General features: G+C 39.7%; 1 protein-coding gene across 6 annotated transcripts in view; it reads right to left on the bottom strand.

Moving 5' to 3' along the window:
• Positions 1–14,099, bottom strand: part of Ldb2 (LIM domain binding 2) — a 390,814-nt gene that overhangs the window by 246,510 nt on the left and 130,205 nt on the right. For all 6 annotated transcript variants that reach the window (XM_045130215.1, XM_012948219.2, XM_045130216.1 and 3 more), the window contains exon 2: positions 152–254. In XM_045130215.1, the coding sequence (XP_044986150.1) occupies positions 152–254 (103 nt within the window). The remainder of the gene's footprint in view (positions 1–151; positions 255–14,099) is intronic.

Raw genomic sequence — 14,099 nt, 5'->3', positions numbered from 1 at the left:
CAGCTGCTTCCCAATGACAAAGGCTTGATAGAGAACAGGAACATTGTTAGGAGTGGAGGCACTATTGTGCTATGGCACTATTCTCACCAGACCCCTGTGCTTTTCTTATGGGTAAAAAAAAGGATATTAGGCAAATAAACATCTTTCTTACTGTATCGTTTTGGTCCATCTTCCAAACAAAATGAAAGAGTTAGTGTGGCATCATCTTCGAAAAATTCTGTGGCAAATGCATCCCACCAGAGGTTGTCACTGTCCTGCAAAGAGACAGGTTGTTTATTTAATAGGAAAGCTCAAGAGCAACAGATATCTCAAAGGGGACAAAAAGATGGAAGGAAAGAAAAAAAAGTGGCTCCTTTCTTAGCATATGTGTATGCTAAAGGGGTTGGGAGAAGATGAGAGAACAGGTGTATTTCAAACTAATTGCTTCAAATAGGGGCTGAATTCCAAGTCAATCAGAAAAATGACACCAAATAAACCAAATAAAATTAATTCTTGGAGACATATTTGGGGAGATTTAGTAAATATACTATGGAATACAATGTGATGTATTTTAACAAAAGAGGATGCATTTAATGTAAATACATTCAAATATGTTTTATTTTGCTCTGTGCTCTCTTAAGAGTCCATTTTAAAAGCCAGAAATTACAATACTAAAAGTAGTTTGACAAGGATAATTTTTAAAAAGTAATTTCATCAAAAAGAGATGCTCATAGCTCTACCCTAAACAACTATTCCTACAGCCCTCAACCATTGCTTCATTCATGCTCACACACAGAGATTTATGAACAAACAACTACCCTACGTATTTGGATTGGTGGATTGTTGTTGAAGATAATTTAAGCTGACAATCATAAACTTGTTATTAAAAGTTATTAAAAATAGTAAAGTCTATCAGAATATCTGCCATTGGCAGGAATTGTTTCTTTGTTTTGGGTTGAATGCATCTCCTGCCCATCCAGAAAGCAGTCTGGGACATCTGCAGCTGAAGACACTGGGGAGAAGTGAGCCCTGAGCAATGACAGATACATTGCTCTGTTTACAGAAGGAAGCAGATCCAGCCCCATCTTCACCCAGCCCCATTCTCACCCAGCCATATCCTTTCTCTCTAGAGCTCAACTTGCTCCCAAATTCATAAGCAAAAGATCTGTTGGCTAGTGTCAGGACAGAGGACTCGATGCTTCCCAGCTGCCTGTCACGGGAGTGGAGGCAGAGGAGCATTGCTGCTCTCTGCTCCAGGTCCCCATGACTAGTCCAGATATGACAACCTTCTGCTGCCCATTAAGTTGTTCTGTTTATGGAAACATTAAGTTGTCACTGACTGGCTTCAGGAATGATCCTTCATTCCCTGCAACAATAATTAAAGAGGCAAGGAAGATTGATGCCACCCTCTCCTACAGAAAGGAAGCATTTCAGACAAATGAATTCTTGTGTCTCCTTTGCTCTGGCTTTCATCCAGTAACCACACTAAAGACCAATACCCTTTGGGTAAGACATAGTAAATACAAAGCCATCATGGGAAAGGTATGGGTCTTCATTCAAACTACCCCTTTTTTCTCCTTTATAAACTTTTTTTTAAAAAACTGAGCATTTACTATGCAGAGGGCCTCACAATACACACCCGAATGACAGATTGTTCCTACCTCCAAAGCTTCCTAACAGAAATCAAAGGAGCAACAAACAGGTCACCTTACTTGGTCTCTGAGGCCACAGCATGCAAGGTCAATGCTGTAGAAGTGGCTAGAACACTTGGAAAAGCCAATGTACTTGGAAACAAGAATCACTTGGGGCACTGGATATACTGGATTATTTGACTTCAAATTTCTGCACCAATGGAAATGATGTATAGTCAATTCTCATTGATTTACCACACTCAACCATTTTTGAACTACTTTGTATACATTTTCTTATCTAACTCACTAACTGATTGCTTGTGCTTGTTTCACATTTCATTTTTTTTCAAGCACAAAGATGAGCTTTTTGTGAGTGGGGGCTTTATTTCTATCACTGCTCCATCTCCCCATCCCCAAAAGGGCATGGTATTACCAAAAGAAGTAATTCAGTAGTTCAGGGACTATATGAAGCTGTTCATAGTGTTATCTATATTTTACAACTATGGAAACAAAGTTTGAGTGGTGAATTTAAATCATCCAGGTATACTGAGCCCCCAAAGGGAAAAGATAGGACTTGATTCTCTACCACTGCTCTGTGTGGCAACTGCCTCACTTCTCTAGCAGTCTTTGAGAGGTGGGTCTTAGAAGACAGAAACAGGGAGGAAGAGCCAAAGGGTTTTTTTAACTTGACATTTTATACAAAACATTAACATTTTTCATTTATATTCATTTTATTTTCCATATGTGTGTGTATTGGTCCACATATACGATGGTGCTTGTATGAAGGTCATAGGACAATCTCCAGGTATCTTTGTTCCACTTTTTTTGAGACAGAGTCTCTCACTATTGCTCTTTAGATTCTCCTGACTCCACCTTCCACCTCTTATTGTTGTAGAGGCACTGAGACCATGGATGCCTAGATCACTTTGCATCTGGCTTTAGAAGGCTGCTGAGGAATTAAAGTCAGATGACTGGGCTTTGAAAGCAAGCACTTTTGAGCACTGAACTATCTCCATAGCGACATAGAAAACATTTTTTTTTCCTCCTGAGGTTCATTTCTTCCTCATGTTCCTTGCTCTATTGTACAAATTGTGACCAGGACTAATGCCTTAGGAGATGTCTGATACTGTATCACTGATAGAATTTGTTTGTGTGGACAAGGTTTCTCTTTCCAGTTATCTTACTTCCTGAAATTATTTTCTTACTTGGAATTTTAAAATCATAGCAACCATAAGAGTAATAACAACCATGTGGCAGGGTATACAGGAGGATTAAATCGGTCAGTGAATATAAAGTGTGAAGCATACCTGGAACATAGTGAAGATTAAGAGATGGCTTAGCGGTTAAGGTGTATGCCTGCGAAGCATAAGGAACTAAGTTTGATTCTCCATGTCCCACGTAAGCTACATGCACATGGTGCCATATGTGTCTAGAGCTTGTTTGCAGTGGCTTGAGTCCCTGGTGTACCCATTCTTACTGTTTCTCTCTCTCTCTCTCTCTCTGTCTCAAGTAAATAAATAAAATAGATAAAAAAAAAATTAAAGAAAACAGCTTTCGCCAGGCTTGATGGTGCAAGCCTTTAATCTCAGTACTTGGGAGGCAGAGATAGGAAGATTGCTGTGAGTTTGGGGCCAACCTGAGACTATATTGTGAATTCTATGCCAGCTTGGGCTAGAGTGAGACCCTAACTTGAAAAACAAAACAAAAAGATCTTGTCTCTGCCTCTGTCTTTCACTCATAGCATCACTGCAAGGGCAGGAGACACTCTATGTTCAGAAGAATTCATCAAACATAAACTTTACCAAACAATCTGCATAATAACCAAGTGTTTTCCATCTCTTCAACTATTTGCAAGTCATGTGCCTGACAGGCACATTTGTCTCCCACTCTGCTAAGGACCTGAATTGAAATTCACAAGTTCTACTCTGCCTTGGCCATTAGTCAGAGGCCTTGAGAATGGATCGATCAAGTCTCCACCTCCACTTTCCTACAATCCGACTCTTGGTCTCTGTCACTTTTGCTGAAAAATGAGCCAGTGAAAGGCATGAAGCTGAAGAGAGCCCAAAATGATCTGAGGTCGCTGGTAGAAAAGGACAGATCACCAGAAAGGAGGTTTGGAAACTGTCTGTGTAGCCTTACATGTTCCACAGTAAGTGAGTTTCTGCAGAAATTACAACAGACATAATGATCCAAGAAGACATGGTGTTTGATTTAAACCAGCTGCACTAGAACAAAGGATTAGTAGGATCGCAGGAAATTTCAGGGTAGGTCTGTGAGGACAGGGACACATCCACTGGTTGCATCCATAAAAGCAATTGGTGTTGGTTACAAAGCTTTGAACCCCCAAAAGAAAGATGTAATATTTGAGTTTATATTGAAAAGCACATAGTACATAGATAAGATAATGTTTTTGTTTGAATGAATTAATAAAATTTCTTTAGTGGATCATCTAACTCAACTCAGGAAAGTCACTCTAGAAGCTGTCCAGAGAGCTCATTATTGCCCTTACTTTGTCTCTTGGCTTGTGATTTTGAACTGGAATAAAATATTTTGCTCTATGTTCTTTTGAGGTAGGGTCTCACTCTAGCCCAGGCTGACCTGGAATTCACTATGGAGTCTAAGGGTGGCCTTGAACTCACGGCGATCCCCCTACCTCTGCTTCCTGAGTGCTGGGATTAAAGGAGTGTGCCACCACGCCCGGCTATTTTGCTCTATTTTTAAGCTAGTAAAATACACACATATGAAGCTTTTAATTTAACCATCAGTTATAAGAGGAGAGGTGTTTTATGTAGGAAAGGAGTAGAACTTAAAGAAAAAGACATTACTAAATATTGAATATAAACCAGTACTGTGTTGACTGTATACAAAAGAAGCTGATTTCATAAAGAACACAAGTTTAGGACACTGAGCTAAGGACAGTAGCCACAATGCAGTATTTCTAAGTGTTGTGCATGTACTAATGAAATCATTTTATAGTCATCTTTCCTAGTTGCCTCTAAGGAGCAGAGCTCACAGCTTTGAAGAAATTTATGTACTTGACTTCTATGTTACCCTGATTTAAAACACATGAATTCTGGGCCTGGGGAGGTGGCTTAGCAGTTAAGACAATTGCCTGTAAAGCCTAAGACCTCATGTTCAAATCTCTATGTCCCACATTAGCCAGACTCACAGTGATCAAGATCACAATGTCACACATGCACAGAAGGGAGTGCAAATATCTGGAGTTCATTTACAGTGGCTGAAGAGCCTGGCACTCCCGTTCTCTCTCTCTCTTTCTCTCTCTCTGCCTCTTTCTCTCTCTTTGAAAGAAGAAAGAAAGAAAAAGAGAAAAAAGAAAGATATGGAAGAAGAAAAGAAGGAAGGAAGAAAGGGAGGAAGGGAGGGAGGAAAGAAGGAAGGAAGGAAGAAAGGAAGGAAATTATCTTGGTTAATTCACATAACATATTTGCATCTATCTGTTGTATGGTAAATGGTATGATAACCTCAGTGGACTGTGAAGTATAAGAAGAAAACCCAGTGCCCAGTAGCTATTTGATAAATGTTAACTATTATTATCCATTTTGATTTAATTTGATCTTTATTTGTAAAGAATCTGAATTTAAAAACTGCTAAGTTACTTTTAAAAATCAGACTGCATAAGAGTAGAGATAAGATTTACATACTCTTCATAATTCAAATCCATGTTTATCTTCCCAAAATGCTGCTTAAACAGTGATTTTTCACCTTACATTGAAGACCAGTGGATCACAAGAGCAGAAGAAAGCAGTTGGTTGGCATGGATTTAAGCATGTTTGACCTGAGAGCATTTCATCCCCGGACCTTTTTAAGATTTGCCCTTTTCATCCTACCTTCAAGTGATTTCCTGGCATACTGAGCTCCTTTTTGAAGGCCTCTGCCCTACATTTTGCTGCCTGGTATAGCTCCTTGGATCAGTTAGGCAACCTTGTGGAATAAATGTGACTGAAAAAGAAGCTAGGCCTTGCCAAAGTGGCTCAGCCAATAAGATCCCCTAGCAGAAGATCTAACAATCCAAACTGGAAAAAAAAAACTTCCACATGTCTTTCCTGGAGCTGGGAAAGTCCGTCAAACTCCCAGACCCCATGCATCTTCTCCTCTTCCATTGTCTCCTGTGCCAAGGAAGCTTGTCAACTAGACTGCATGGAACTGCACAGGAAACTATATTTTTAAAAATTTATTTATTAGAGATAGACAAAGAGAGAGAGAGATCAAGAATGGGCATACTGGGGCCTCTAGCCACTGCAAACACATTGCAGGCACATGTGCCACCATGTGCATCTGGCTTATATGGAACCTGGAGAATTGAACCTGGGTCCTTAGGCTTCACAAGCAAGTGCCTTAACTGCTAAACCATCACTGGCCCAGTAAACTGTATTCAAATCGCCAGCTTGCAATATTTTTCCTTACACTCCCACTGCTGTGACATGGTTGCCTAAAGGACAGGGCCTGTGCATTGTGGGCCTCCTCTTCCTCAGCCAAACTCGTACTCCAAATGAAATGGGCAGGTGGGCTAGTCGAGCTCACAGAGTAAGCCACTTCCCCAAACTTAAGAATCTGAGAAATCTGAACTCAACAGCTTAGAGACAGAAACAGTCTTCCAGTGAAGGCTTTCGTCGCACCACCTCTCACTCCCGTCAGCTGGTCAGGAGTTCATATCAAGGCAAGTTTTCAAAACTTTTACATGCACACTCCCATTACATGGAGTGACCTTTCAGGTATTGCCTTTCCCAGGGATGCAACAGTTAACATTCTTGGTAGCCAATGAACACACTTTACTGACCATCACTTAAATAAAGCAGTCTTCACTTTATTCAGTTTATCAAAATAGAGAACAGAGGATATAGTATGATGAAGACCCAAGACTCATTTTTCATAACTAACTATTAAACTATGATATCATTTTAACTTTCATAGAAATTAGAATTATAAACAAAACTCTATGACATGCATCCTCATATTATCCCTCTCTGTATTTCTCCCCTTTCTCCTATAAACCACTTTATCATAAAAATATATGGATCTTGATAGTTCACCTTTAAATTATGTACATACAATTCCATTTATATCTATTTAACTTTTGTTTTCATACTATTTAGACAATAAAATATATTACTCTTCTCAGCTTTAAACATGACTTTGAAAAATTCAACATTATGCTTGTTTAAATTAAGTACTTTTTTGTACTGCTGAGGGTCAAACCCGGGTTCTAATAAATGCTAGGCAAAGATTCCACTGAGCAACTCTTCCAGTTCTCAATTTTCTGGAGATCTGTCCATTTCATATATCAGACCTCTTTCCTTATATAAACCATGTACAAATGCACAGGATTAACATAGTTCATTTTATTTAGACATGTTGTTACTAATGGCTCTACTCTCTAATGCTTTTCTTGACAACTGACCATGCCCAATAGGATCCTTTGTAGTGTCCCTTTGTGTGTGTGTGCAACAATTTTTCTCAGGTATGTACCTAAAGTGGACTAGGCATAGGGAACATACTTGTCTATGCTTGGTTCTTTGATGAAGAGGACATTAGACACCTAATTAATCAAAGACAGTTGGTGTGAGGAATGCCCAGGCAGAGATGAAACAAAGTGATATGTCTGCAAGTGAGATCAATAGAGAGAGCAACATCATTACCCCAGCTCTGCCAAGAGAAGGATGAATATCTTCACATCCAAAAAGGATGTGTCATGGAACAGTAGAAAAATAATAACATAAAGATTTGCCTGTGTTTGTCATAAAGGAGAAGGTGGGCAAGGAGCTTCATTAACAAAAAGGGGAAGATTTCTTGACCCTGTCTTAAGAAGGAAAACACATGTTCTTCAGGACCCCTGAGTACTAGTATCGCCACTCATGTGCAGACCTAACTCTGCACACCCACCACAGGGCATCCCATGCACAGCCTGCTCTTTCCCTGCCGTCCATGCTGCAGTTTTGTATTTACACTGCATAGTTAGTAGTCAGTGAATAATAAGAAGTAAAAAAAAAAAAGTACATTATTTTTCCAAAGGTGGAAAATAACAACAGCGTACAACAACTTCTAGGTAAATAAACATGAAATTAACTCAGCCTGAACATAGTCAAGGGCACTATTGTTGACAAATTTCATATATTTTAATTAAGAAGAAAATACCATCAAAGCTTCTCCATTCTGAATAATCCCCACATGCATTTCTACAATTAAAATTCTTAGTCCTTTTGTCCCATCTCACAGGTAAGCCCAGGATCCACCAACAGCAAGATCTTCTGTAGGATGAGAGGTTCATTCATGTCAATCAAATTGGAAATGAGAGTCTTAATTATACCAATAAATCCACAGCAGCATTTTGCTTCCATCCCAGATTTTCTTCTGGACCTGCCCAGCCCCTCTCCACCAAAACCAGAATCCTGGTACTGGGGCTGCCCCCCGGCATCTTTAACTTAAGCACTGACAGGTTATATGGGATTTTTGCCAGAGTAATTATTTTTCAATTCAACAATAATGAGAAATTACCATGGCAACCACTTGTCACATGGTACACATACACCCTTTCCAAAGAATGAACCATACTTAAAGCATCTATTCCTTCAAAATGTGTGTGTTTTTTAATTAAAATAAATTAAAATAGGTCAAAGTGGAGAGCAGTAGCAGGGGGAGGGGGGTGAAAGCAGGGAGGTGGCCAGGACATTGACTTGCTTTAGTGTCTTCGATTTCTGGAGAGTGAGATATTCATAACACTGCCTTCTGTACATGTATACACCAGCAACACTGCTGATTTGTAGCTTACCATCATTTCAGTCACTCCTGTTTTAGCATCTCAGAACAACTCCCTGAAGAAAGAATGGATGTATCTTAAATGACTTGCTTGTCCTAAATGTTTTTTGTCTGTCACATCCATGCACTGAGGCAGGAGGCTGAAAAGACCACTAAGTCTCTTAGCTTCTGCCTTTTCATGACCAGAAAGAAGGGCCTGTTATTTGTTTTCTTGGACTAAGAATCATTATCTCTTTAATCATTTTTATTTTTATTTATTTATTTGAGAGAAGAAAAGAGGTAGAGAGGGAGAGAGAGAGAGAGAGAGAGAGAGAGAGAGAGAGAGAGAGAGAGAGAGAGAATGGTGTGTTAGGGCCTCCTCTTGCCGTTGCAAACAAACTCCAGATGCATGTGTCACTTTGTACATATGGCTTTACATGGGAATCAAACCTGAGCCCTTAGTCTTTGCAAGTTAGTGCCTTAACTGCTGAGCCATCTCTCCAGTCCTCTTTTCTTTATTTTTGAAACAGTACCTCCTTATGCCATCCAGGCCAACCTCCAATTCAGGGCAGTCCTCCATCTCAGCCTCCCTTGTGTTGGGATTACAAAGATGGCTTGGCTCTGTGTGTTTGTGTAAATTCGTGTGTGTGGGTGCACATTTGGATTGCTAGCACATGTGCACATGAACATATGCAGGTCATTGAGCAACATTAGGTATCTTGCTCCATTGCTGTCCACATTATTTTTTGAGAATCTTAAGCTCACAAAATTGGCTAGACTAACTAGCCAGCAAGCCCTAGCGATCCTCCTGTCTCTGCTTCCCCAGCACTAGGATTATAGAATATTATCGGCACATTTGTCTTTTATGTGAGTACTGGGGTCCAAACACAGGTTCTTATTCTTGGCGAGGCAAGCATTTTGTTCAGTGAGCCATAAACCCGAACCCCTAGATAAGTCTTTTTTTCTAAATTAATTTCTGGTCACCATTTCTCTTTACCTGGGAAATTTATATTAAGCCACATTTATTTGGAATTAGCAACATTTAATGACAGATAACATTTACTTTATGTCAGCTGCCATTCTAAACTCTTCCTTTCTGTGTAATTAAATGTCCTATTTTATATTCAAGCATGGAAACATGCAATTTAACATACCAAAACTAATATATAGAGAACCATATGTGAAACCATGTTGGTAATGACATAAAGAGGCATCACTTCAGAGGCACAGGTTTCCTTGGTGACGATTTGTTGTTGGTAACACCATACCTCAGATTACATCACACCCAGAGGTGTGACAGGTCCTGAGAGGCTGGGCCATGTGATGAAACTATTATGTCTTGAGAAAAACTTACCATAAAATCATAGGCACTGATTTTCTGCTCCAACATAAACACAAGAAGGGAAGATAGCATTTCTGGAAAGCTTTGAAAAATACTTTTCTGACACACCCAATTGTACTGGAATACTTGATCTAAGTAAAGAAACAACTACTCAGCTCTCCACTAAAAACTGTAGGAGTGGGTAAGGACTGGGACTTCATAAAACCATTAGAAAAGAAACCTCAGGTTTCCCCTCTTTTTGATTGGGCAAAATGAAAACTGGGTTTTGTTCACAAAAATAAATTGAAGAAACCCAACCCCAATGTATCTTGATGCAGCTCCCCTCTGTTTGCATGCCTGCTTGCCAGGACACCAAAGTCAGTGTCACAGCTCCCAACTTCTCCCCACCACAGAGATTTGCAGTTCGAGCTGCCTGTCAGACCCACCTTAATGAAAGATGAGTCTAGACTGGACAAGGGCAAAATCCAACCCTGTCATGGGGACTCCCGCTTAACCTGACTTGCCCAGTCTTACCACTCAGCCTTCTGATTACTTAGATCAAAATTTTGTGGTGAAAGTTTAAAATGTTTTCATTTATTCATGAAAGAGAGAGAGGAAGAATAGCACACCAGGGCCTCCTGTCACTGCAAGCAAATTCCAGATACAGGTGCCACCCTGTGCATCTGACACTTTATGTGTGTATCGGGGAATCATGAGCTTTGCCTTTAACTGCTGAACCACCTCTTCAGACCATGTAGTGAATCTTTTATGTGCTTCTTTCCCTAACCTCACACCTCCAATGCATTAGCAGATCCTGTGAATCTCCTTCCCTTCAACTTATCCTTGGAAATCCATCCGAATTTCTTTCCCATCTCTACCACCCTCTCTCTCTCCCCCTGAGCTCCAGTAGCTCCACCTAGAGAAAGTGGTGGTTTCCTATTTCACCTCTTTACTCACATCTCTGAGACCCTGAGACCTATGCTTGGCACAGAAGCCTAGACGATCTTTTGATATCTCCATCAGGCTGGTCTCCTCCCTGCTAAGACTCCTCATGGTTTCCATGCCTCTCATTGCCTTGAGCACACTACACCATAGGGCTGAAACTTTCTCATACACTGGATCTCTTTGGCTTTCATTCTCAGCTCCAGAGTTAGGCTCTTGCCATAGGAAACTTGGGTTCCAGGCCATACTTTGCCTCTGCTTTGGACCAACTATCATTTTGCCACCCAGTGGCTACCTTGGTGTAATTCTCTTCTCTTTGTCATCCAAGTTTCAGGCCCCTGTCATGTCAGACCCTTAAATAAACAGAAGCCACCTTGCTGCCACATTAGCTTTCCCCCAGGGAAGCACTGACATCCTTTTGTTTGTCATTTATTCTTTTCCACTAGAAAACTGTTTGTGCTTAGTCCAATGAGTGCTTACTAAATGATGGCCTGGATAAGATATTATACCAAAAAAAGTTGTAAACAAAGAAAAAATAAGGAAAGATAGATATCTTAGACTCCTTTTGAAATTGCACAGGGCAGTCATTTCCAGACCCAGGGCTGGCACTGCCCAGGGAACAGAAACTAAATAATAGAATGCTGGGAACTTACTAGAATCCTTATTCCTTTTAATTTTTAAAATAAATACATGCCACGAATTAAAAGCATTAAAAATATTCATGCCCTTTGACTCAGTAATTCTCTTTCTGGGAATTCATCCAAAGGACATAATCCAAAAATATGTAAATGCCTTATACACAAAATTATTCACCACAGGAGAACTCATAATAGGAAAAAAAAAAAAACAGGAACAATGTATTTATCCTACGATAGAGGAATAAGTCAAGAAGGTACATGGCCACCAGAAAGAAACAGGAATATTTTAAAAATAACGTTTACACATAATGTAAAGTGAAGAAGATGGGCCAGAAAAACAGAACAGTGGAGCAGAATAAGGATCACTGAAAGCAGGCACATGGCAAGTGAGGGCTCTATATGGAAAACATGGTCAGGTCAGGGTTCAGGATGAATTATTTGATAACTTAGTACTGGGTTGACTGACTTTATATGTAACAAAATAAAGTATATCCCAAGTAATTAAAATATGAGGTCTGGTGAATTAAACATATTAACTCAAAAAACTACAATTTCCAAATAGTGAAAGAGGATGTTTGTCTTTCTGCTCTCAAAATGGGTGGGGGGACGTTTTGTAAACACACCAAGAAGGTAAATCATATGATAAATAATCCCCTTGAATACTTCAACATGGGAATAGTTCAGTTGACAAAAGTCATATGCAATATTGCAGTATAAGTGACAAGCTGAAAGAGAACTCATAACCAGCATATACAATGAACTCTTACAAAACAAAAATGAATATAGTATAAACAAGCAAAAGAATTGAATGCACCATTCCTAGAAAATAAATCAAAATATTTAATAAAGCTATGAAAAGATGTGCTATTATATTTGCAATTAAAAAAGAATATTAAACTATTACAGAGCTGGAGACATGGCTCAATAGTTAAAGGAAATTTCTTGTAATGTCTGACGGTTGGGGTTCTATTCCCTAGTACCCAGGTAAAGCCAGATGTAAAACATGGTGCAAGCGTCTGGAGTTTGATTACAATGGCAGGAGGCCTTGGGCTTGCTTCCTCTCTCCCTCTCTCCTTTCTCACTATTTTTCTCCCCTTAAAATAAATAAAATATTAAACAGGAAAGGAAACCTTTGCATACACATGGCAGTGTTAATTAACAAAACTTATCTTCATATTTGTAGAAAAGTGAGGAAACAGAGGCATTCACAGACTGTCATCTGTGTTTGAAAGACCTCTACTCTTTTTGCCATTGTTTTGGGAAAACCTGAAATCTGATATTTGTTTCTTTGAGCTTTCTATCTTGTAGTCTGGGGGTCATTAATTTTTAAACCATAACACAAAATAGCGTTGAGAGGTTGTGGAACATTTGGGACTTAGGCACTAGTTCACTGTTACAGGCCAATAGAAACAGTATTTTAAGGGTTAAACTGACTTCCAGTTCTGGTCCAGCTTTCTGCTTCCTAATCCAGCTCTGCTTCCTAATCTAACAGGATGTGGTCCAGGCCTTTCCTAATCCATGATGATGTATCCAGCGCTCTGTTTCCTAATCTAACAGGATGTGGTCCAGGCCTTTCCTAATCCATGATGATGTATCCAGCCCTCTGCTTCCTGATCTATGAGGATGTGGTCCAGCCCTCTGCTTCCTGATCTAGGAAGATGTGGTCCAGCCCTCTGCTTCCTGATCTATGAGGATGTGGTCCATCCCTCTGCTCCATGATCTACCAGGTTGTGGTCCAGCCCTCTGTTTCCTGATCTATGAGGATGTGGTCCATCCCTCTGCTTCCTGATCTACCAGGATGTGGTCCATCCCTCTGCTTCCTGATCTACCAGGATGTGGTCCATCCCTCTGCTTCCTGATCTAAGACTCTATGGTCCAGCTCTCTGCTTCCTGATCTATGAGGAAGTGGTCCAGCCCTCTGCTTCCTGACCTATGAGCATGTGGTCCATCTATCTACTTTCTGATCAATCACAATATAGTTAATATCTCTGCTTCTGAACTATCAAGATTTTCAGGGTTATTCCCACTTTGCTTCCTGAACTATCAGGATTTTGTGGACTATGGTGCAGCTCTTTGATTTCTGACTACCAGGACCGGAACAAGCTGTGTCACAAGCTCCCATGGCCAAATCACTGACTAAGCTCTCTTGCTACCATGTGTTCATTACCATAATGACCTGCATCCTTGGAACTGCTAGCCAAAAGAAATCCTCTCCCTTAAATTGTTTATACAAGGTATTTTGTCACAATGATGAGAACAGTAACACACCTTATATCTTTCTACTCTTTCTCAACCTGTATTTGATCAATTTTCAAGGCTTTGACTTGAATCCTCCCTACATCCCCAAACCCCTCAGGCCTCCCACTCTATAGAAGTCTTTGTTATATGAGCTATGAGAATTTTCTCTTCAAAGTTTTAAATAACAATAAACCCTACAATGGCCACTTCCAGTTTATTTCATTTAAAATCTTGTACATATTTATTTTTATAACTATTTTTTATGTTTTCATGTCTTTACAATTAAGCTCTAAACCCCATGTGCAGAGACTTTCATCTTCCTTGGATGGGTTGGTCTTTATATTTCCACTGCCTGCCTGTCACATACTTGCTGTGTGTTTAATGATGTGTTACTTAGTTCAAGATTTGAATAACCTTACCAGTCAGGAATTATTATTGTCCTTACTTTACAGGTGAAAAAAATAAACAAAGTTCATAAAAGATTACATGATCTTCTCAGTGTCATGCAGCCAATACATGAAAGAATTCAAGTTTAAACTTGTATAATCTGGCTCCAAACATGTCCCTTTTAACTGGGAGGGAGGGAGAGAGAGGTAG

Source organism: Jaculus jaculus, chromosome 11, assembly GCF_020740685.1.
Source record: "Jaculus jaculus isolate mJacJac1 chromosome 11, mJacJac1.mat.Y.cur, whole genome shotgun sequence".
Classification (NCBI taxonomy): domain Eukaryota; kingdom Metazoa; phylum Chordata; class Mammalia; order Rodentia; family Dipodidae; genus Jaculus; species Jaculus jaculus.
Note: the sequence above shows the minus strand (reverse complement) of the source record. Positions and strands in the feature narration are given on the sequence as shown.